Raw genomic sequence first — 24394 nt, 5'->3', positions numbered from 1 at the left:
CCACATTGCTAATCAGCTATGGGCTGTGTTTAGTCACTCAGTTGTGCCCGACTCTCTGAGACCCCACAGACTGCAGCCCGCCAAGTTTTGTCCATGGGGACTCTCTCCAGGCAAGACTACTGGAGTGGGTTGCTATGCCCTCCTCCAGGGGAATCTTCCTAACCCAGGGATCGAACCCAGGTCTCCCACCTTGCAGGTAGATTCTTTATCTTCTGAGCCATCAGGGAAGCCCATGAATACTGGAGTGGGTAACTACCAGGGAAGCCTGTTAATCAGCTATACCCCAATACAAAATGTTTTTGGTGTTACAAAAAATAAAAATTAAGAAAAAAAAGAAAAGAAAATCCGGCTGACAGTCCTTGTTACATAGCGGCGACCAGAACCTCATGAAGGGAACAAAGATTTTTGTTATTTATTAAGAAGTCACTCCCTGGAGGTGCAACCTTCCTCCTAAGTAGGACTGCTGCTGCTACTGCTAAGTCGCTTCAGTCGTGCCCTTCTCTGTGCGACCCCATGGACGGCAGCCCACCAGGCTCTGACGTCCCTGGGATTCTCCAGGCAAGAACACTGGAGTGGGTTGCCATTTCTTCCTCCAATGCATGAAAGTGAAAAGTGAAAGTGAAGTCGCTCAGTTGTGTCCGCGACTTGTAGCGACCCCATGGACTGCAGCCTACCAGGCTCCTCCGTCCATGGGATTTTCCAGGCAAGAGTACTGGAGTGGGGTGCCATGTCGGACACGTGCGTTTAAATGACCACAAGCAGGCAGTTCCGTAATTCCACATTTAGCCTGCAGGGGGCAACATCTCTTTAGCAATTACCACAATGCGAGTGACACTGCAGGAAACGCTTTTAATCGACCAACGAAATAGGGTTTCGTTTTTGTAAAAAAAAATCAGATCAATATATTTCCAGTAATTTTTACCCCTACATATTTTCACATAGAGGTGTTATTCTCTTTCTATTTACAGTGCTAGGTACAGAGTAAGTTTTTAACAAATGAATACGTGTGGATTGATCAGTTGTTTGAAGATAACCCAAACTTGCCTGAGGCATGGAAAGTACAAGGTGAGCTAGGAGGAAAAAAATTAGAGGTTGCTGAATATGCATGAAAGAGCACTTTCCTCTCTGGTTAATGGTTTGCCCAGGCGGGGAAGTGCATTTGAAAAATCTCTCTCCAAGAGCAAACCATTATTAACTTGATTCTTTAAAAACAAAGAATAAAATAGTCATCTCGGTTGATAAACCGTCCTCATTTCAAAGTCCGTCTCGCACACATGATAGATCAATGGGTTCCAGGTTTGTGCAGGTTCCTACATGTTTAAAGCTTTTACATGGAGACTCACGCCTTTCAGATGCATTGACTCTGAAACTCTTGCTCCTCTGCTTCCACCTAGGCTTGGAAGAGACTGGTTGAAGCCCGCCTACCACGGAGAAGGGACCATTAAGGTTTGTTTCTCCGGCAGCCCTGACAGCACAGCAAGGCAGCACTCCTGGCCTGGACTGGGCTAGCAGTAGACACGCCCGTGTTTTGAGTCAGTACCGTTCCTTTCCCCACAGAGCAGGCCGCAGGCCCCTGCCCTGCAGCCATTTGTCCACCTCTCCGACTCGGCTCCGTTTTCTGAGCAGCGGCGGATCAGCACCTTCAATGCCACCAGCATCCCTGGGCACCCTGACCCCATGGGGACTCCTTTTGGGGAGAGGCTAACAGACTCAGGCAGTTTGGGACAGAAGGCCCTGCCGGAGAGGATGCCAGGCAGACGGTCTGTCCATGAATGAGGGACACGCAGTCCTCAGTGCCCCCTGGAGGGCAGTGTCTCCCACAAAAGCTGCAGACGGATGTTCCAGCTTCACCCCTGATGACACTGGGCCAACCAACAGCTGCAAGCCTTCTTACAGGCCCAAGCCCCCATCTTCCAGGGCTCGCGGTGGCAGTTGCATGGGGTAAAGCTTCTGCAGGGAGAAGGAGGCAAGGTGATCCGAGCGGGGGCAGCTGAGAGGGAGAGCTCCGGGACCCCGCTGACCAGCTGGGCCTCGGCGGCTGGCCAAGGGAGCCGCCTGCCCGCCTGACCGGGAGTGGATGTTGCAGGATCCTGGCCACCTGCCTCTGCTCCCTGACTTGCTACCTGTCCTCTGGGGTAGACTTCAGCACGGCTGTTGCTGCAGCTCCGGCCCAGGGCCCTCAGGACACATATGCGAGGGATGTGGGGGTCGGGGGGAGTCAAGTCTTCCTCGAGGGTGCCGAGGCTGCAGGTGGGGGAGCTCACCTGAGGAGGGAGTGAGTGAGCAGCCCCACAGCCAGGGCCCCCAGGAAAGGGGCCCGTGGAGACTGGCGGGCTACCAGCCCAGAAGGGCGCCGGGCCTCTTTCTTCTCTCCCCCACAGTGTGGTCGACAGAAGGGGCCTTGACAGAGGGTGTCAGAAGCCAAAGGAGGGCTGGAAACCCTGGGAAAGCCAGGGTCAAGGAGGGTGGCAGAGTCAGAGAAGGGGAGAGGGTGCTTTACAGGGGGCCATGGGCCCTGCCCACCCCACTCCCCTAGTCAGAAAAGTCTCTCCACACCATCAGCCCCTCCTTCACTTTACCAGGTGGCACCCAGCTTGAGCCTGCACAGGCCTGGCCTGGACACAAGGGTAGGATCTGGGGTGGGGGGACGGGGTGGCAACCCTGTCCTCTGAGGGTGAGGCTGGCCCCCCCAGGTGGAGCTCTGGCAGAGAGGAAGTGGGGGGAGTTAGGCCTCCCCCTGCCACCCCTCTGCCCCCAGTGAGGAAGGCCTTGGGGCGCCAGGGGAGGGGTGCCCATCACTTTCCACCCCGGGGAAGCGCGGAGGGGGCTCCAGACTGCGTGGCCATGATGTGGTAGATGGACTCTCGGAAGCGCTGGTCCCTGCTGAGCCGCTTGGCCACCTCCTTCAGCTCCTCCATGTTGTCGGCTTCCAGCTGGGAGGTCATGAAGGACTGGGACGGCTTCACTGGGGAGATGGTGGCCCCAGGGGCCTGGCCGTGAACAGCCTTCCTGCCACTGGGACACAGCCCTGTCCCCAACCCCCAGCCCCGCCCCGCCCCACCCCCCTGCTCCCCATCGTCCCCATGCTGGTTCATGGGCTCCTGTGACCCTGGGGGAAGCCCAAGGCTGGGGCCACAAGGGCTCAGGCCACACTGGCTGACTTCAGGGCTGGGTCAGCCTCCCCACCCTGCCTTCTTCTTGCCCATTGTCACTGACAGCCCATGAGCATCCCGCCCACTGGTGCCCAGGGGTTGCCACACCCACCGTCGTTCCAGGAGGTGCTGGACCGGCGCCGGTGGAAGCGGCAGCTCTTGATGCGGCGAGTGGCCGCCTTGTGGATGTACACCGAGTTCTTCATGATGACCGGCATCTTGGCCTCCAGTTCCGCATTCCGGATACACTCTTCAAAGAACCCTGCGGCCACATTTCCACTGCAACCTCCCCTCCCGGCTACCCTCCCCTTCCCAGGATCCTGGTGGGCTCCAGAGGGAAATACCCCAACCCCATCCTTTGGAAGATCAGAGTCACCTGCTGAAGGGGGAAGAAACACAGGCTTTGCTACCCCCGCCCCAGATCCAAGAGCCAAAGGCAGCCATGCCGAGAGCATGCCCGAAGGCAGGGCATCTGGAGCAGAAACTCCATCCACACTGGCCTGGACGGCCGTGCAGAGCTCTGGGGCTGGGCTGGTACCGAGGGCAGGGCTTACTCTTCAGGTGGCTCACGTCAGCCCGCATCCTCTCCTCCTTCTCCTTGTTCCGCACCTTGGAGTTGAGCCCTTGCTCCAGGCTTCGCAAGGCCCCTTCTGCCTCCCGCAGACGCCTCTCCAGGTCCATGCGGACCTTCACCTCAGCCTAAGGGCAGAGGCGAGGAGAGGGAAGTGGGTCCTGGTGTGGTGGGGAGGGCAGCTGCCAGTCCTCTGGGAACCTTCTCTGATCACCCCTGGCTCAAGTGGGCTTTCTTGCCTCCAGACTTGAATGGCAGCTATCGCGTTCTGCTTGGTGTCTTATGCCCTCCACCCGATGGCCTGGACTCAGCCCCTGCACTGGGCAGGTGTCTGTAATGATGCCGCACAACGCAGGCAGGCTTCGTCTCAGGGCGGCTGCACTGCCCACGCCTAGCTGGTCAGATTGGCAGGGATAATTCAGGAAGTTGCCTGATGAGGGCAGGGATGTGAGGAGGGCCCCCCCACCCCGAGCACCAAACGCTCCCAGTGACCCAGCACCTTGAGCTCGCGCTCAGCCTGCTGCTTCTCCACCGTCAGCTCCTGCAGCGAGTTTTGCAGAGCCTGGGACTGGCTGGAGTAGAACTCCCGCTCCTCCTCCAGGGCCCTGGAGCGCTCCTCATTCTCCTTCATCCTGCCCCCCCGGGGAGAGGCGCTCACTCAGGGCCCCACTTGCCAATGGGGCATCCGGTAAGAGGGTGGCTCCTGTGCAGGGAGCTGGCTAGAGAAACCCAGAGACCCTGCTTGGTGAGCCCCAGAGCTGGGCTGGGTCCTGTCCCCCCACCCCGATGGTAATGGGAGTGATGTGGTCAGTGCAAGGAGTCCTGGGTCCAGGTCTTGCTAGTTCTGTGAGCTCAGGAAGGTCCTCCAAGCCGCAGACTCATCAGTAAAAAGCAGCTGGGAGGACCTGTCCAGCCTGTCTATTAGACAGCCCTAATGACTCACATCATTTCAAGTTAGCTTAGGATAGTGAAGGATTGCTTCCCACTTGCCTGGTGGGGAACCTGAGACCTAGGCAAAAGGAAGTGAGTGATCCATCAGATCAAGGCCAACCGGAACCCAAGGGCCCACGTGTCCTGTTCAAGGAAAGCTGCCCGTGGGCCCAGGGCTTCTGGGCTCCCTCACCGCTTCTCCGCCAGGAGCTTCTCCTCCAAGAGCTGTTGCATCTTCTCCTCGATCTGCCTCAGGTTGCTATGGAGACCCCCGCTGGGAGGCGGCTGCTCGCTCTGATTGGCCAGCGTCTGCAGCTGGTTCTCATTCTCCTCCAGCATCTCCAGGGTTTTCTTCTTCTCTATGGAGAGCTCCTGGCATGAGGGAGGAAAGGAAGTGAAGCAGCCTAAGTCAGATTCTCTGCCTTCACCTGCCTTGCAGTTCTGGCCAGTGAGGCCCTCCTTACTTAATCCTCTGAGGGACACTTAAAATGTCTATTCATCCCTTGAGGTAAAAGGTCAACTAGGATCTCCCTCCTCCCACTGAGGCAAGGCTACTCCTCCATCGAGGGAGTCAGGGGAAAGCCCAGCATGGCTTCCAGGGGACGCGACACCTACTACAATGGGGACCCAAGGCCCAAGGGCGCCACGAGGTTCTGGGTGCTTGTTCCTCCAGGGACAAGTGAGGGAGTGTGTTGGGCTCATGTGAAAAACACCTACCAGGAACCAGCCCAAAGCAGACTTAGACATTCTTCCCACTTATCAGACTGGGATCTTGTACTGCTCAGAAATTCTGGAGTTGAAACTACCCATAAGAACCACCTCCTGTGATGTGGGACAGGGACAGATAAATGAAAGATGCCACTGACGAAGCCCCATCAGTCAAGGGAAAATAGAAACCTTGCAGTCTACAAGTCTCAAATTTTGTAACCATCACGATCCCCCACAACATCCCAGGCTCACTCGAGGCACTGGACTTGGAGGGACCTTAAGATGCAATCTAGTGATGCCCACCTTTGGAAAACACAACCTCACCTGTTAGGTGCATTCAGAGATGCACTAAGTGCTGTGGGCCCAGAGCTCAGAGCAAATCCCTCCCCTAGAACAGTCAGGGAGGCTTGACTAAGGTGATACTCAGACTGAGTCTTAGAAGGATGAGAGCAACCTCCAGGCAGAGAAGAGGGCGGAGCTCAGCCTGGGCAGAAGGAACAGTGTGGGCAAGGATGGGGAGGATGAAAGGCATGGCTTCCTGGGGGCACGTGTGCTCAGTGGTCTGAAGCTCGGGTTGGGATATCATGGTGCTGGGAGGGGCAGCAGGGGAGAGGGGACAGGAGGGGAGCAGAGGCTGGGGCCGGAGCGGGCACTTGGCCGTGCTAAAGTGTTTGCACTCTTTCCTTGGCACATGCCAACTCCTCCTCCCTCACAATTTCTGGGGAATCAAATGGATTTTCCCTCCTGCTCAATGTCACCCTGGAGCAGCTAAGTGAATGAGTCACAGGAAGGAAGCGGTGGGTGACCCTGCCCCCCTCCCTAATCAGTCCTCCATCTGGTGTAAAAATATAAGCACTGAAGATGGTGGATTTCTTAAGGCCATAGTCACCGTAAAGGCAAACTTGGATTTGCCCTTCTGGGTCCTGCTTTGGGCCTCATGTGTTGGCTGGAGTTCCCAATGGTCCACAGAGATGAGACCCTTTAGATCAGCGCCCCTTCAGGCTCTGTTTTCCTTGCAGATAACCCTCTAGAGAAACACTGTTGGAAAAAAAACTGCATCGTGTGGCCCAACCAACCAGCCTGCCTCCTTCCAGGCAACCAGCCTGCCAGGGGCCCCTCACCTCCAGCGTCTTCTGTAAGGACTCTGTGAAGTGTCGCAGCTCCTTTTTCTCTTGCTCCACGCCCTTGAGGCATCTTGCAGTCAGCTCAAGCTCCCTGTGGGGACAGAAGGCAGGGTATGGCAGTGCCCACCCCTCCTAGCTCCGTTGCGGCTTCCACCACACCTCTCTGTATGGCTCAGAGGGCTCTCTGAAGGCCAGTTCCTCACATGGCTGGGTCCTGCCAGCAGCTGTAGGGGCCCTGGGCTGAATGAAGGGGATCCTGGCCAAGTGAGGCTGAAGTCACCTGCTCCAGATACACAGGAACCTGTCAGAGTAAATCCAAGGCCACTCCAAGGGCAGAGAGGACAGCTGGAGAAACAAAAGCCTCACTCCCTGTCTTCCCAGGACAACTCTTGCTAGAACCTACTCACCTTGACATGGGACGTGGCCGAGGCCCTTCTCTGGGGTGACAAACTCCTTGCTGCTATTTTAATAAGCCTGGGTCCCCTTCCCCTTGCTTGAGATGTTTTTCCTTTCTGCCTGGTTTTCAAACTCCTACCACCCCTTAAGGCCCAGCTCAATCTAACCTGTTGAAGCCCACAGGGATCACACATATATCTTAATTCCTATAAAACAGGGAGTCTGTGCTACGCCTCTGAGCACCTGTTTGTACATTATGGGAAGTATTATTGATATTTCCTGGGTGTGAGTCTGGTTTTCCCAACCAGATCCTCAAGGGAGGAGACTTATCTTCCATTCCAGGATCTGGCAGAATTATGGAAGTATTACTTCCAGAATTAGCTGGCTATTAGCTGATGAGTTTCTCTGAGCTTCTTCTGCCCCAAAATACATGTCCAGTGACTTTCTTTTATAAGGGTGTTACAAGAAAAATATCCTTCTGGGTTATCACCGATAATCAGTAGTGGTTATGATGGTGACTACAACCAAAACCACCTACAGTACCCAGAGAAGTTACCTCCAAGTTCACGGTCGACTGCATCAGAATGACCCGGAAAAGTTTTTAAAGTATAGAATTCTGGGTTCTACCTTCAGCAGATTCTATTAATCCTCTTGTGTGTGCTGTTTAGTTGCTCAGCTGTGTCTGACTCCTTGCGACCCCATGGAGTTAGTCCACAAGGCTCCTCTGCCCTTGGGATTTTTTCAGGCAAGGATACTGGAGTGGGTTGCCATGTCCTCCTCCAGGGGATCTTCCCGACCCAGGGATCGAACCTGTGTCTCCTATGTCTCCTGCATTGCAGGCAGATTCTTTACCTGCCGAGCCATGGGGGAAGCCCTAATAATCCTCTTAGATGATTACAATGTGCAATTGGGTTTGCAAACCATACACAGACAAAAAAAAAAAGCCCAAGGGACAGGCATCATAAGCCAGAATGTGAAGAGACTGCGCAGAAAAGACAGGGAATGTTGGGGCGGGTCTTGGCCAGGGGTACCTCCAGACCAGACTGTCCTGTCCGCCCTGGGGTAAGGGAGGTGTGACCCAGCAGGAAGGGCTCGCTGCTGGTGGGGATGTCTGGTTGCAACCTGCCCATGTCTCACACTCCCCCGGGCAGAAGTGACCCCTTGGTGTGGGGTCTATGGCCTTTTTAGGCCCTCCAAGTCCTGGAGCTTTGGGAGGACGGGTCCAAACTAAGTCACTGACCAGTGAGGATCTCCTGGGGGAGGCCTCACCAGCCTGGCGGGACACATGGGTCCTACACGTCCTAGCCTGGGCGCACCCTCCTCTCCCTACCCCTGCCCCACCAGGGCACCGCAGCCACCTCTTGATCTGTTCCTGCTCCATCCTCAGCTCCTGCACCACCTCCTCAAATTGCTGCTTCTCGGCCTCCAGCACCTGGTTCAGGCGCTCAAGAGCCTGGAGACAATCAGAGGGGAAGAAAAGAGTCAGCGACAGCAAAGCGGCCATGGGGTCAGGAACCCCCGCTCTAACCCAGAGGACACCCTGGGATTCAGCACAATCTGTACCAGACTTAGAATTAAGCCCTGAGGAGTCCTGATCCCACTCAGTGACACACAGTCTCAGTGAAACCAAGATCTGTGATGCGCTGGGCTCATTTACAACACCCTTGACAAACGAATATATATACAGACATATAATTGAATCACTTTTGTTGTACGCCCAACACTAAAACAACATTGTAAATCAACTATGCTTCAATAAAAAAAACTTTAACAATAAACAAGCAAAACGAAACAAAAACACACTTAGCATGCTGAGGGCAGGGTTTAGAAATTATCCCAACATTAGTTCTTATGACTGGAGTGCGTGCATCCTAGGTTGCTTCAGTCATGTCAGACTCTCTGTGACCCTATGTCAGACCGCTCTGTAACCTGCCAGGCTCCTCTGTTCCTGGGATTCTCCAGGCAAGAGTACTGGAGTGGGTTGCCATACCCTCCTCCAGGGAATCTTCCCCACCCAGGGATTGAACTAGTGTCTCTTAGCCTCCTGTATTGGCAGGTGGGTTCTTTACCACCAGCGCCATCTGGGAAGGCGTCTTATGACTGAATGTTTGGTAAAGAATCTGCTAATGCAGGAGATATAAGAGACATGGGTTCAATCCATGGGTTGGGAAGCTCCCCTGGAGAAGAAAATGGCAACCCATTCCAGTATTCTTGCCTGGAAAATCCCATGGACAGAGGAGCTTTGTGGGCTACAGTCCATGGGGTTGCAAAGAGTTGGACACAAGTGAGCATCTGAGCATTCTGCAACATACTGTGATAATTTTAGATGTGTGCTCTGCTGGGCAGCTCCAGTCACTCACACCCTAAGGTGTGTTGGCTGGCCCCCAAGCCCTAGAGTGAAATGTGTGGGTGTACATATCCATTCAAGATCTCTGGAGTGGCATTTGTTAGAAGTGACTAAGAAAAGCCATTCTCAACCCGAAGTCACAGAATAAAGACTTTTTCTCAAGGCATCCAGGAAACAATGAGCTTTGGTGGCAGCTTCCCCTGGACTCACCCCCAAGGGAACAGGTGAGCCAGAAAGCCCAGGGCTAGCTGACCCAGGGAACCGGACCAGTTCCTTCAAGTCTGCTGGCAAGCACAAGTATTTTCCCAGCAAGCAGGTGCTCCCCCAGGGGACCTGTATTCCCAGGGTTCAGTAACAGGTAGTATTGGTGGGTACACATCAAGCCAAGGGTGGTTGGAAGCATTTTGTGACAATTGCTTCATTCCTCCACATTTTATGCTGTGGGAGGATATTATTTCTAGATGCACATACTCTCTTATCTTCTAGTTCTGAATTACGCCCTCATTTTTCACCCAGACAGAGGTTTTGTTCTCAAGGATAATGCAAACCCCAACAGGCAGGTTGGTGGGGGTGGGGGCGCTGCCTATAGGGGGAAATTGCCCTTGGCTTTGAGGAGAATCAGAGAAGGAATAAAATCCAAGGAAAGGGAAGAGTCCGATTCCAAACCCTATGTCCTTCACCCCTCAGCTTCTTACCCAAAACGTTGCTATTTTTTCCCCTTCTAATTATTACTGGCATTTTGGGTGTGGCCCATAAGTGGTCATCCCTGGGGCTGCTCACAGGGCTCTGATGTCCTCGTGGAACACTGCATGGCCACAGTCCACCTGTGAAAGTTGGGGGGCCCCATGGGCCTGGCCGAGGCCAGTGGAACGTGAACAGAAGTGTGTCCCTCCAGGCAGACGCCTTTTACAGACAGGGCGTGACACGCTGTGTTCCCTTCCCTGCCACGTCAGCCAGTGCTGCCGCCAACAGTGGAGCTTCCAGGAGCCTGGGCTTCTCCAAGCGAGGAGGCGTGGAGCAGAGCCCCCCGCTGAGCCAAGCCGCTGAGTGAGAAATAGGCCTTTGCCGTTCAATACCACTAATATTTTGGGGTTGTGTGTGATGGCAGTAGACACAGCCACATGCAGACATAATATAAATTTATTTAAAATTTTATTCTTGTAGACCTCCCTCTTTTTAATCTAAGAAGAGTTCAGAGCTTCAAAAAGTTTGAAAGCCTCTATTTCCATACATTCTCAGTAGCTGGTATTGTGAATGACGATAAACTTTGATGTGGCTTCAGATTCGTATTTCCTCTCTCTCTCTGGTGGACTCTACCTGCTGCGGCAGGGCTGTTACAGGCTGGACGCATCCCTGGGCTTAGACCTGAGAAGTCACAAGGGCACTTGGCTCTGATGGGCACCTGGCTTTTGCTGCCTCAGAACAGATCAGATAGGACCTGACTGGAGGACACCCTCCCACGGTCTCAGCCTCTTGGCCTGGAGAGCCCCATTTTTCCAATACCCCAACTTGCAAATATTTCCCTTTACTTACTATTACTCTGTGATATCTTTTTACAATTGAAAATGAGAGAAAGTAAATTATTAAAACCCCATGGAAATGTCCATACACTGCTTGTGGGTGTGCCAATAGGTACATATTTTTAAAAAGCAGTTGGCCATATGCATCAGAAGGTCTAAAAGTTCTTGCCCTTTGAGTCAGTAATTCCACCTATAGGAATCTATCCTAGGGAAATAATTAGAAAAGTAGACCAAGATTTATATACAAAGATGTTCACTGTGGCATAATTTATAATAGTGAAACCAGCCTAGATGTCCAAAGTAGAAGATTAATGAACATCACATATGATGAATCAGTGCTTGGTCATTAAAACCAATGTTTTCAAAAAATGTTGAATGATTTGGAAAATTGCCGAAGGTATAGTGTTAATGAAGGTAAAATGAAAGATATCATGAAAAAGCCCATAAAACTGAGTATCTAACATGACCCTATTAGGTTTAAAATATATATAAGAATAATCTACAGGAATAAAGACAAAGGAAAAATGCTGAATTGACAGTAACTGTCTGTGGAGTTGTAGGGTTAAAGGTAAAACTTGTTTTCTTCTTCACGTTTTCTACAAAGAGCATGATTTCTACCATTATGGGGGAAAGGTCTATATTAAAGAGCAAAAAGAAAGAGAATCTTCTTCCTGGATGCTCACTTCTTTCCCACCGGAAATTCCATTTCATCCAGATGATTCTTAAACAATGTCCCAGTGCAGCCTGAGTGCTGACTGGAGTGGTACACAGTCTAGAAACCTGGAGCAGCTAGAAGCTCCTGTTCATGCAGCCCAAGATGGCACGAGTGAGGCCCCCCTGCCACAGGCTGCGGTCAGCTGAGACCCACAGCAGCTGAAGTCTTCGTCCACCACATCATGCGCCTGTCAGTGACTGTTGGACTTATTTAAGTTGCCAAAGTATGAGGTTGGAAAGAAGTCGGTAGAAAGCAGTTTCATGGAAAGAAGAGCTTTCAAATAATGGAACAGTAATGCAAAGCTCACCTCTAAAGCTGCCCGTGGCAGAATCACAATCAACACCCATCAGGGAGGTCACCTGAGAGTCTCACCTGAAAGGGAGAGGTCCTTTCCAGCTCCAAGAGTCTGAGTTCTGACTGGGCGCACTCCACAGGCAAGAACCCTGCCTGAAGGGTCCTGGGCATTTCTGATTTCCCATGTGCCTGCTCACGTGCAAGATTGAGCTCTCACAGTTCAATCAGAAGAGGGAAGGCAGGCCAGCTGCCCTCCCCCAGGGGATGAGAGTGATGGGACCATGCCCAACAGAGCCAGGGACACCTGAGGGACCTGTGTCCAAGGAAGGGCATTGTCTTCTGGAGAAACGCAGAACATTGTTTTCTTTTGATTTTGTCTGCACCACGCGGCAGGCAGAACTTCACGGACTAGGGATTGAACCCATGCCCTTTGCAATGAAAGCACAGAACATTAACTACTGGACCACTGGGGAAGTCCTAGAGGCATTATCTTCTGATCTCAGGGCAGAAAAGCCCAGGACGGTGCCCTTTGAACTCTCAGCTCACGCCCCTTGAGTTCCTGGCCCTTTCCACCATGCGGAGGATGTCAGAGCTGCACTATCACACAGCGCCAGTTGGCCCGGGCCTTACCGGTCCACAAAGTACCCCCTGCCCTCTGTTTCAGTGAGCCCCGCAGCAACCTGGGAGCCACCCAGGCACAGTCATCACTCTTACCAGAGCAACACAGAGGCAAACGTGCCCACGGCCACAGTCAGTGATAGATTGGTACCAGACCCTGCGTCTCCTTTTAAACCAAACTACCTCTTAAAGATCAGAGAATCTTCAACTTATCACTGGGCCAGGGTACCACATGCCTTTCTAAGTGGCCCAAGCAAGGCACTCCCAGAGCATCTCTGTGACCTAGATGCAGATGGGGAAGGCGAAGGGGGCAGGTGGATCCATAATATAGATGAACAAGGCAAAGAAAGGAAACCCTGGACAGCATGACTCAGTGAGCTATAGTCTCCATCTAGAGCACACAGCTGCCCCGGAAACGTGAACGTGAACACACTCCTCTCCCTCCTGCCAGCCCAGGGCAGCCTTCACCGGGGCACCACCTGGACTCAAGTGAGTCTCACTCACATTTTGTACCTAAACCCCAGGAAATTCACAGCTGGCGGGCCTCCCTCCTTCAGCGTGCTAGGGCTTTAAGCGAGGCCTGTGAGCAGTGGGTCTCTGCTGGCCTCATTTCCTGGCTAAAGACCTAGATAGAGTGTCTAAATTTTCCTCGGGCTGACTGCTGCCCCAGATTTAGCCTCTCTGATGGATAAGTCTGTCTCCCCCTGCCAGTGGCTGTATCTGTCACTCCATCCCATCCCCTGGCTTCCTAAATTACCTGCCTTTAAGTTGCTGACAATCTACCCCGTCTCACTTCTCAAAATGTACAGAACGGTCAAAAGAAAATGCCCACACTCTAATACAGGAGGGACCCATTTGAGAGCCTGATCCTGGGGGCCCACATGTGGCTGGGGGGAGAAGGCTCAATGCCGTCACCATGCCAATCCTCAAATCCGTGCGATCCTCACAAAAATCCTCAGCAGATTGCCTTCTCTGTTTGTTTGGTTGGTTGGGTTTTTGTAATTGACAAAATGACACTGAAGTCCAGCTGGAAGAAAAAATGGGTGAGAATATCTGATAACATTTTGGAAGAAGAAAAATGGGGGTACCATCCTACTGGTTAAAAATCAAGATGCAATGTAAAATTATAAGAATTAAAAATATTAAGTCATTCCACAGCATTATCGAGCGCCCATCCTAGGCCAGGTACTCTGAAAGGCCCCAGCAGTATTCAGGGTGCAACAGTGCCGTGGGGCTGCTTCTTTTTTTTCCCAGCGATATGCTTCTTGCCTGTCAGGTCTGTTCCCAAGCCCAGGGAGGGTGGTTGGGAAGGGTGAGAGGTTTGTGAGAATCAAGGCAGAGAAGCAGGCACTGAGCCCAGCCCTGAACTTGCCTGGGAGAGATAAGCAACAGCAACCAGGCAAAGAGAAATGGACTAAATCAGGCCCTCCCTCTGTGGTGTGCCGGGGCATGCCACTCTGCGGCTTGGAGCTCAGGCAGTTCAGTTGTAGGATAGACTCACAGGTAACGACTGTAATACTAACAAACACATATGTTCATTAAGCATGTACTCTGTGCTAAGCACTTTACATATCACATCTCACTTAATCCTCAAAACATACCTAATAAGGTGGGTTCTATTATTATCCCCATTTTTCACATAGGGCTATTAATGTTCAGAGAGACGGGGTAACTTGCCCAAGGTCACACAGTCAGAAGCAGTGAAGGTCCAATCCAGACACAGGCAGCCTGGCTTCAAGTCAGCACTGATAACCACTACCCTACCCTGCCCTTCCTGACTCAGAACAGGCAAGGCCCAGGGCTTCATGGAGATCCCAAATAGTGTGGACTTCAGCAGCCCTGGCCTTCATATGAGGCAAGGGTCTCCTTCACCCCACAGGCTGCCTCTGGCCAATGCTTGGCCTCCTTAAAACTTGTCTGTTAACATTTAGAGGATGAAGGAACCTCTGATATCTTCTAACCCAGTCACCTTTATGGGGCCAGAAGTCCCTCTGGATGAAAAAGGCCACCTCATCCTCCTGTGAATATCAGTAGTGACAAGAAGCTAGTTGCCTCCTGACACAGCTTATAAAATTTCTGAATGGCTCTTTATTATTTTCCTCCCCGGGGATTGGTAACGAGAAACACACTTCTTGCCAAAAAGCGACAGCAAGTCCCAAGCACTGTCATCCCAGTGGCTTCCCTGCTCTGCCTGTCTGATTTCCCAGCAGGTTGTCTGGGAACTCGTCTCCCCTACACCCTTCCCTAATGCTAGGAACATGGGTCAGTGCACAGCGGCTCTGAAAAGGCCCACAGAGCGGGAGGCGGTGGGGACTGGCCCCAATGTGCCCCTACCTCTCTCTGCTCCCTCTGAAGGCAGAGTTCTTCGGTCTCTTCCATCAGTTTGTCTGCCAAAGCAAGCATACACACTCTCACGAGATGCTCACTGCAGATCCAGTCCTGAGGGGTCACTGCCTCAGGGGTCACGCCTCCATTGCCCCCAGCTCCTTCCAAGGATGAGGTTGGTACTGTTGGCCCCGGGGCCAGCCAGGGGAGCCACTGAGGGGCCAGGAGGGGCCAGCTCCTGGGGCTGCAAACTCTGTGCTGGCCTGATCTGCTGCCCTCCTCTCCTGGCAATGACCTCGCATTGTACGTTCACAAAACAACGACAGCTCATTTTGGAAGCTCAAGTGGGTCTCTGCACCCCGGCGTGCTGTTAACCTTTGCACTGATGTCTGGCTAGTGAGGCAAGGCAGGTCCTGGGGGCAGAGGGTGTCTAGAGCAGGCAAAGGGGAGTCAGTGCTCTGGTCCCCACATGTTTAAGGAGGCAGTAAGGGAGAGGGTCCCAGGCAAAGGACCAACCTCCCAGACTTACTGTCTTCTTTCTCAAACAGAGCATGCCTACCAGCTAACCTCGTTGGAAAAGACCCTGATGCCGGGAAGAATTGAGGGTAGGAAGAGAAGGGGGCAACAGAGGATGAGATGGTTGCATGGCATCACCTACTCAATGGACAAGAGTTTGAGCAAACTCCGTGAGACAGTCAAGTACAGGGAAGACTGGCGCGCTGCAGTCCATGGCATGCTGCTGTCCATGAGGCCTCAAAGTGTCAGACCCAACTTAACAACTGAACAACAACAGCCACTAGCCAATCAGGGGCACATAGGCCTAGAGCCTTAAAGAGGGTTGAGGGTGAGAACTGGGGTCTGGGGGCAACATCCTCTCCATTTGTGGGGCCCTTGCTGCACACCTGACATAAGTGTTTCTAGGCATTTCTATCGCCTCTAAAAGTTGGGGGCTAGTTTTCTCTCCAGTTTAAGGGTGAGGAAACTGAGGCTTAAGATGAGCTCCCTAAAGATCCACACAGCTGATGGATAAATGACAAAGCTGCGTCCAGAGCTCAGGATCCTAACCACTAGGCTCTCCTGCCTCCTGTCATGCTGACCCAGAGGACTCGTATTATGCCATACAGCCCCCCGGGCTCTGGGGAGGGTGGGGTCTCCAGCTCCTCGGAGCCTGCTAAACCCCTACCCAAGACATGCTCCCTCAGTCCTGCACCAAATCTTGGGCTGCAGCCCCTGGCCCTGAAATGCTATCACCAGAGAGCCTGTTTGCAGCCCATCCCTCAGCCAACCTAAATACTCCTGCTTCTCCTTGGCCAACTGCAGCCCCTGGGCCTCCAGGCTTTTGATCATGGCTTCTCCCAGCTGGGCATTCTTCCAAGTCCTGGGGAGGAAGGGCAGATGGAACAGGAGAGAAGAGGAAGACACACACAACTGTTAAAACAGAAGGCCGGAGGAGAAAGAGAATGTGCATAGCACATCCTCATCATCCTTTCTACCCAGAATCCCAGCCGCACCCACCCTGGTCCCCGTGACTCTGGGCATGCCACCAGCATCGATCCATTGCAGTCCCCGGAGGCTGGCCCAGGCTGCAAAGTGGGCCACCGGAGGCTGGGCCAATAGCACTTTGGAAGCAGGAAAGAGATTGCTTCCTGGGCTGCTTTCTAGACCACTGAACGCCCACCACTGCCACAAGGCCTGGCCCAGGGCACCACTCAGAATTATCTGTGGAACTGAAAGCACAGCCCACCACGAATAGGCGGAGGCCGAGACGGGGTCTGTGTGCAAATGGGCTGTGCCGGGCTGGAGGTTTCTGCACCTGGGCTCTCATCTGCAAACCACTGGTCTGTGCTACGATTAACTTAGGGCCTGGGGAGATGGAATGGGTGTCAGGAGGCTGCCAACTTCTCCTAGTGACACTGGATTTGCTCCCGAGAGTGGGAGACAAATGGTGTCCACATCTGCTCCCTGTAACTCTAAACAAGCAAAGCTCACTTTGCTCGAATCTCACTTAGAAGACTCCCCAAAGATGCTCTAAATCTGGTCTGTCTCCACTCCCCACACAAACCAGCTCCCCGCAGCCCTGTGCTCCCCACCCTGCCCTCTCCCAGGGTGTCTCTGTGCCCACCAGGATCCCAATCGAGAGGCAGGGAGGTCAGGGTTGGCTCAGCCCACACTTTCCCCTTCCAGACCCTCAGACTGCCCCCCTCCCTGCCCAGGTGCACTTACACCTTCCCAGACTCCTGCAGCATCTCCAGCCACTGGGTCTGCTCAAACTCCGACTCAGCGGCCAGCAAGATGGTCCCCTGCCAGGAAGAAAAGACACAGGTGTGTCTGAGAGGAGCCACCCCGGGCGCCACCACTCAGCCTCTGTAGGCCTGCTCTGCGTTCTCACCCATGTCCCCGAGTTATTGACACTCTTCCCAGGCCAACCCACTGGAGGGGATGCCCCTGGGGAGCCTGGGGTCCCAGGGAATCTGCTCTGTCCCTGCGGAGCCCAGGCCAAGCAGAGAGCCTTACTCACGTGGAAATCCTGGTGGGAGATTTTCATGGCATAGGGCATGCTGGGCTCTTCCTTGGCCTCCACCAGGCAGCCGCCCAGAGGGATGACACCCTGAGAAAGAACCAGGACAATGGCCCCCACCCCCCACCCAGCCCAGGTCACCGAAGGCCTCTGGGAGCCTTCAGCCAATATCCAGGTGTTGCTAAAGGCTTGAGGCTAGAAGCCAGACCAGAACTCTCCTAGAGGGACACAGCCTGGGAGGGGGCCAGGGTGGTTTGTGCAACCCCCACAAAGACTTGCTGTGGGACCAGGGCAAGACAACAGAGAGCACCCTCCCCTCAGAGGATACCGCCCCCTGTTGCTCCCACTGGGCCCTCCAGCACTGTGCCCTGGGGAGAGGCCCCTCACCTTGGGATGGATATTGAAGTATTTATTGGTTTCAAAGCTCTTTTTTTCGCTCTCAGAGTAGTAAAGAAGGAAGCTCTCTTTGATGATGAAAAACCTATGGTGGGTGGTGGGGAGGAGGGGCAAACAGGAGAGAAGGGGTGAGGTTTCTCGGGACAACAAGAGCACCCTTGGGGCATCTGTGCTCATGTGGGGAGCCCATGAGGACACTACGCAGACTCATCCTTGCCAACTCACGTGCCACATCCAGGCAAAGTCCTCAGTTGGCCAGCCCCCCTCCAACAGGCAGCCCACCCTCATACCAGTGGACAAGCAGAAGTGGGAGGCCCACAGGCAGCCTCCACAGCTGGCCCCTTCAGCCGCCGAGCCGCCACCTTTGGCACAGGGGGGTATCTGTGGTCCTTCCCCTCAGGTACCTTCAGCCCTGTGAGTCTACCCCAGGAGGGGCAGAAGAAGGGCTGGAGGACACACAGTTCCAAAGTGGGTCTTTTGACAAGTGATCTTGAAGACTGGCAATCAAATGGCACGTGGGTACCAGGCTGGTGAGGCCAGGCCTGCAGCCTACATGTGACACCTGCATTGCCTTTGGTCTTAGATGTTCCAAGCCCTCCTTTCTGGGCCCTGGGGCTAACTTAGGGCTTTCCTGGTGACACAGACAGTAAGGAATCCACCTCCAATGCAGGAGATGTGGGTTCGATCCCTGGGTCGGGAAAATCTCCTGGGGAATGGAATGGCTACCCACTCCAGTATTTTCGCCTGGAGAATCCCATGGATGGAGGAGCCTGGCGGGCTACAGTCCATGAGGTTGCAAAGAGTCAGACACGACTGAGCAACTAACACTTTCACTTTGGGATCTCTAGGCCCTTGGTGCTTTCTGACTTTGATGCCCACAGGCGGAGCTCTTGCATCCACCCAGGGGACTCTCACAGGACTGATGACTAGATAAGACACCAGAAGATCCAGTTGGACCTGAGAGCCCAGAGTGGTAGCTCCATCCTCCTGGGGCAGCTGCTAATGGCACTGTTGGAGCCACGGGACTAGGGGAGCTGGAAACACCGCTCAGAGGGCCAACAGCACGACTCTCCCCTGCTCCGAGTCCAGTGACATCATACCGGTAGCTGATATCAGTCAGAGTGGGAATATTTACACCATGGAAATCATCAAATGCTACAAAACATCAAGGGCTCCACCCCACCTCACCCCCAAGAAAGCAAGTGGTTAAACATTCACCGGCACAGCCTGAGTTGGACACACCTTCTTGGGAGGGACTCGAAAAGTGGCTGGTGAATCTCTGAAGGTGCCACCAGCCATGGGACCCTCCCGAGGCCACAGCTACAGTGGGAGGGTCACTGTGATTGCCGACAGCTGCCATCTCACATCCCCCAGGAAAGCTCAGCTCTGTCCTTTGCTGTGCACCCCGCCCCAACCATGTTCTTTATTTGCATGGACCCTCTCAGCCCAGCCAGACACTGAGGACAGCTGTAGACCTCAGAGGTGACTTCCTGCTAAAGCTGATTCACCCCGCTGCCACCCCCCGCCCTCCAGTGGAGGAAGAACACACGAATACCACCATCTGCAGAACAGCGGACACATTCTGGGCCCCCCAGCACCTGACCCCTGCCCACCTTCTCAGCCTTCCTGCCACTTCCGCCCTTCAGCCCCTTGGCCCCATGAACACTAAGCTCACTGCCTCGCGGCTCACTCTGTCTTACATGATCCTGCAAAAGAGACCGCACAGTTTTCCCAGGAATGCCCACCCTCTCTCTCTTCATCTGGTCACCGTTGCTGACCAGACCAGCTCCTGTACGTGCTGACCGGCCGTGCGCTTGGCACTTAGCACCACTGCCACACCCTGGCTGCTCACTCTTGTCTGGAGGGCCTGTCATGGTCCTTCAGCCCTATGGGACAAGAGAGATGTCCCCTGACAGTTTCAAAGGAAATTCATAGAGTAGATAAGAACACAGACCTGTCATTTCTCAGCCTGGGGTGGGGGGAGGGGGAGGGGCTAGACCAAGTAAGCTTGCCTCTCTGAGCCTCAGTTTATTCACCTGTAGAATGGGAGTGATAACATGGACCTCATCCGGTTATCGTGAGGATCGTTTGAGACTGTGCTCATCACTCTGCAATTTGAAGAAGAGCCAGGACCAGACTGTGGCACATTTCCACAGTCCTGTCTCCCACAGAAAAATGGGAGCCAGGGCACACAGGACCGCCACTACCCTTCTCCTCCCCTTTCAGTGGTTACCAAATACTGCTATGGAATGAACTGTATTCCCCCAGATTTATAAACTGAAGCCCTAACCTCCAGTGTGACTGTATCTGGAGATGGGGTCTTATATTTCTTTTAAGATTTTTCTTCGATGTGGACCATTTTTGAAGTTCCTATAGAATTTGTTACAATTTTGCTTCTGTTTTATGTTTTGGTTTCTTGGTCCCAAGGCATGTGGGATCCTAGCTCTCCAGTCGCAACCAGGGATCAAACCTGCAGCCCCTGCACTGGAAGGTGGACTCTTAACTCAGGACTACCAAGGCAGTCCCTGGAATTAGGGTCTTTAGATAGTAGTTAAGGTTACATGAGGTCAAGAAGTGGGTCCACAATCCAATCCTATTAAGATGAAGCATTTGCTCTCCCACTTGGCCCCTTGAGAACATAGTGAGAAGGTGGCCGTCGATAGTGAGAAGGCGGCCGTCGGCAAACCAGGAAGAGAGTCCTTCCCAGAAAGAACCTGCTTACGTCAGCACCTGATCTCAGACTTTCAGCCTCCTAGGAAAATAAATTTCTGTTGTTGAGCAGAAGGGTTTAACAGTGTAACAGATTGTTTACTCAAGCTATGGTATTTGCCTGAACTGACCAAGATAAATACTTTCTTGTCTTTGTGACACTTCTAGAGACCCCTCCTCACTCAGAGCAATGCCCTGTGCCAGAGATTCGGTGAGGGTGGCAGACAGATGGTCACTGGACACATGGGCAGGGACAGAATGGGTCTCTGGAGGCAAACAATCCCTATCCCTCAAGCCACAGCCTCCAGCCGGCTCCCAGCCTTGCAGAATCTTCCCTTCAAAGCTCCCCTACAAAATGAGGCCGCGAGTATCTGTCTCTTGGGGCTGCTACGAAGAAACGTTCATTGATTCAACAAATAATCGCTGCACTCCCACCTATGCCAGGCAATGTTCTGAGTGTCGGGGACAGAGATGTGGACAAGAGAGACACAGATCCCTGTTCCCATAGAGCTTATACTTGAGTGTGTGTAGTGGGGAGGCAGACAGTAAATAAGAGAAAGTACCAGATGTTGATAAATGCTGTAGAGGAAAATAAAGCAGGGGGATCAATGGGGTGAGGGGTGGCTGGGGGAGGTTCTGATACTAAACAAAGTGGTCAAGGAGAGCCTGAAGGCATCATCTGTGGAAAGGTAAGTGTTCTAGGCAGAGGAGCCGTAGGTGCAAAGGCCCTGGAATGGGAAGTGTACCTGGTTCTGGAAGGAACTGCAATGTGGCTGCAGCAAAGGGAACCAGGTAGAAAGCAGATTGTGTAAGGCCCTGTTGGCTACTATAATAGCATTAATGACAAAGTTAATGTTTATTTAGCACTTACCCCAAGCAATACATTATTGCAAATAGTTGCACTCACTATTATCCGATAAGGGCTTCCCTGGTGGCTCAGATGGTAAGGAATCTGCCAGAAATGCGGGAGACCTGGGTTCAGTCCTTGGGTGGAGAAGATCCCCTGGAGAAGGAAATGGCAACCCACTCCAGCATTCTTGCCTGGAGAGTTCTGTGGACAGAGGAGCCTGGCAGGCTACAGTCCACAGGGTTGCAAAGAGTTGTTGATGACCGAGCAACTAACACTTTCATTATCCTGTGAGGCAGGTGTCTGCATTTTCTACGGGCAGAAATGAAGCAGAAAGGTGACATGACCTGCTGAAAGTCAGACTGCTAGTTGATAGAGGCTGATTTTTCCTCTGAGTAGGAGGGACAGGCACTGGAGGGTTCTGAGGGGAGTGACCCAATCCGATTCGTGCAGCAGAAGGCTCAGGCCAGCCGCCGGGCTGAGGACAGACCATTGCTGGAGGGCTAGGGGGTCAGGCATGCGATCCCTTTGGGGCTGGGGCCACAGGAGGGACAGGAAAGGACCCAGCGGATGAAGGCATGAAAAGTCCTCCACACTCGTCTGCCACGTAGGATGTCACAGCCCTCCTCTCTGTGCGCTGAGAGGCAGGGGAAGACGGATGTCCAGGGCATGCTTTATTCCAGACTTCGGCAGAGCTAGGGGCTCCCATGGCTACAGGGGTCATGAAGGGTCACGTGCCACGCATGCCAAGCCTGGTCTGGCTGCAGCTGCTCTGTTTGCTTTGGGTGGGGATGGGAATCAAGGGAAGGAAACTGGCATGGACCTGGAGGAGGAGGGTGACTCCCTGGCTGGCAAGGAGGAGGATCACCCAACAAAGGGTACATCTGGCAAGCTCACTTCAAGGACCCAAAGGGATGGCTTTGCTTGGAACCCTGTCTCAGTGCCTGCCCACTGCTCCAGCCGATGACTCTCAGCTTCTCTGCAGCAGGTGGGGGCCCAAGGTTAGAGTGCCCCTGCAGAGAAGGATGCTTCCTCTTCCTGCCCCTTCCTCCAACATCCCCTTACTCCCAGGGTTCTGTTCTGACCACAAGCCAGGGGCTGCCTCCTTCTGAGTCCTCAGAGTTGGGCTCACTGAATAAGGGCTGGAGATAGTCACTGGTTGCTTAGCTGTTCTCATGTGCTGCTTTCCATGCAAAGTGTGAAAGAAAAAGTGAAAGTGTTAGTTGCTCAGTCGTGTCCGACTCTTTGCGACCCCGTAGACTGTAGCCCACCAGGCTCCACTGTCCATGGAATTCTCCAGGCAAGAATACTGGAGTGGGTTACCATTACCTTCTCCAGGGGATATTCCTGGCCCAGATATCAAACCTGTTCTCCGGCATTGCGGGCAGATTCTTTACTGTCTGAGCCACCAGGGAAGCCCTAGGTATCAGTATTTGATCCATGTAATAATCCTGGAAGGTAGGGCTTTTTGTTCCCATTTTATAGATCAGGAAACTAAGGCTAAGAGATGAAGCTACACATGCAAGGTCAAATAGCCAGGGTAGAGGTGGAGCTGGGACTGGAAACACAGACAACAGCCTCTATTCCTACTTCCATACCACACTGCCTCAGAAGCTGCTTTGGCCTTTGGGCCATCACCTGGGCAGGAAACAGATGGGCCAAAGGCAGTAGGTGTCAAGGCTGGGGTAGACAAGCGTCAGAACTCGGCTGCTTACCAGCAGTGTGACCAGGGCAAGTCCTCTGATCTCTCTAGGGCTCTGGTCCCCCAGGCGAACTTGAAAACACTAACAGTACATATATCTCTTAGGGTTGTTGGGATAATGAAAAGAGTTGTTCACATAAAGTCTTTGAACATTGTGTGACACATGGTAAATATTCCTTAAACATCTACTTTTATTACTACTAATAATATTTATTATTATTAGGTTCAGTGTCTGCCGCTGCCTCCCCTGACCTCCTTTCCCATTTGTGCTCAAAAAATTCCTCCTGGCAAGAGCTCTTGGCTTCAGCCCAGCTGGCCAACTCGCTGTCCTCCAAATACACAGCCCTTTCCTGCACCTGCCCCTCCCTCCTGTCCAAAGCCCACCCTTCTACCCAGGCCAACTTCAGTCCTGGGCAAAGCTTCGTCTCTAGTCCTAGCCCCTGGGGTCTCCCTGTCTAGTCCTAAGCTTCAGTGAAGCCCAGAGTGTGTGCATGAGTGAAGGGTCTTTGCCCTGGCTGCCTCTTCTCTCTGGTCTTAAAGAATTTCACCTCTAGATGAAGGAAAATTTACCAGGTACCAACACACTCACTTTCCTAAGTGTTTTATTGACATTATCTGATTTTATCTCTCATGACAACTCTGAGAGTTGGGGCTGTATTTCCATTTCACTGGTGAGGGAACTGAGGAACAAAGAGATTCAGCAGCTAGTAAGGGGCAGACTGGGAACTCAGTTTGCCAGCTTGTTACCAGACCAGGTTCGTCTGCCCGACGTGCAGCAAGCCAAATGCTGAGACGCTGAGGTTTGCAGCAGAGAAGGAGCATGTGTGTGGCAGCCAGTAGCTCATGTTATGTATATACTAATACCATGTTGGAAGTTAAAACCTACTGAGAAAAAATTATGCAACTTGGCTCCAACAAGTGTCACCCCAAGAACCTGGATTCTTAGGAAATATCTTCTCGTGGATCCCATCAGGAAATGGGTCTATATCTGAGGGATTACTTAAACTGTCTTTTTTTTTCTTTTTTTAGATTTTCTTTCTTTATATGGAACCATTTTTAAAGTCTTTTATTTGCTACAATATTGCTTCTGTTTTTTTCATGTTTTGGTGTTTTGGCCCCAAGGTTTGTGGGACCTAACTCCCCACCTGGGGTTCGAACCTGCACCCCTACAGTGGCAGGCAAAGTCCTACACACTGGATGACTAGGGAAGTCCCCTAAACTGTCATTCTTTTGTGAGCTGGCTAGGATTTATATTCCTTCTTGTTAAAACTCTGTACTTGCTCTATGCCACGTATCCTTAAGCCCCAAACTCTAGTTCATATGATGATTATTCAACATAAAGACTAAGCACCTGCCTTCAAAAGAGAAAAAAACCCAGATCCAAAACATGGTCCCATGTTTGCAACCAAATGCAAAACAATTCCATTCCTCTAATTCTCCATAGGCCTTCCACCCTTATCAGCAGAAGGTAGTCCTCTTCTGTCAAAGCCGAGGAACTGAATCAAGAGATAGGGGAGGACTG

General features: G+C 52.8%; 1 protein-coding gene across 4 annotated transcripts in view; it reads right to left on the bottom strand.

The window, feature by feature from the left end:
- Window positions 1-829: 829 nt before the first annotated feature.
- The window catches only part of PLEKHD1 (pleckstrin homology and coiled-coil domain containing D1), a 32589-nt gene continuing 9024 nt past the window's right edge, over window positions 830-24394 (bottom strand). For 2 of the 4 annotated variants that reach the window (XM_069595137.1, XM_069595138.1), the window contains 12 exons: window positions 17606-17699; window positions 17219-17308; window positions 16924-17000; window positions 15987-16078; window positions 14710-14762; window positions 8240-8334; window positions 6483-6576; window positions 4847-5025; window positions 4223-4355; window positions 3707-3851; window positions 3265-3414; window positions 830-2965 (listed from right to left, as the gene is read on the bottom strand). In XM_069595137.1, coding sequence (XP_069451238.1) covers window positions 2796-2965; window positions 3265-3414; window positions 3707-3851; window positions 4223-4355; window positions 4847-5025; window positions 6483-6576; window positions 8240-8334; window positions 14710-14762; window positions 15987-16078; window positions 16924-17000; window positions 17219-17308; window positions 17606-17699 — 1372 coding nt within the window. In that variant the 3' untranslated portion in view covers window positions 830-2795. The remainder of the gene's footprint in view (window positions 2966-3264; window positions 3415-3706; window positions 3852-4222; window positions 4356-4846; window positions 5026-6482; window positions 6577-8239; window positions 8335-14709; window positions 14763-15986; window positions 16079-16923; window positions 17001-17218; window positions 17309-17605; window positions 17700-24394) is intronic. The other 2 variants (XR_011258007.1, XM_069595139.1) reach the window with 2 other exon arrangements.

The sequence above is a fragment of the Ovis canadensis genome, chromosome 7 (assembly GCF_042477335.2).
Source record: "Ovis canadensis isolate MfBH-ARS-UI-01 breed Bighorn chromosome 7, ARS-UI_OviCan_v2, whole genome shotgun sequence".
NCBI classification, from domain to species: Eukaryota; Metazoa; Chordata; class Mammalia; order Artiodactyla; family Bovidae; genus Ovis; species Ovis canadensis.
The sequence above is the reverse complement of the archived record's forward strand: the minus strand, read 5'-3'. Positions and strand labels throughout refer to the sequence as shown.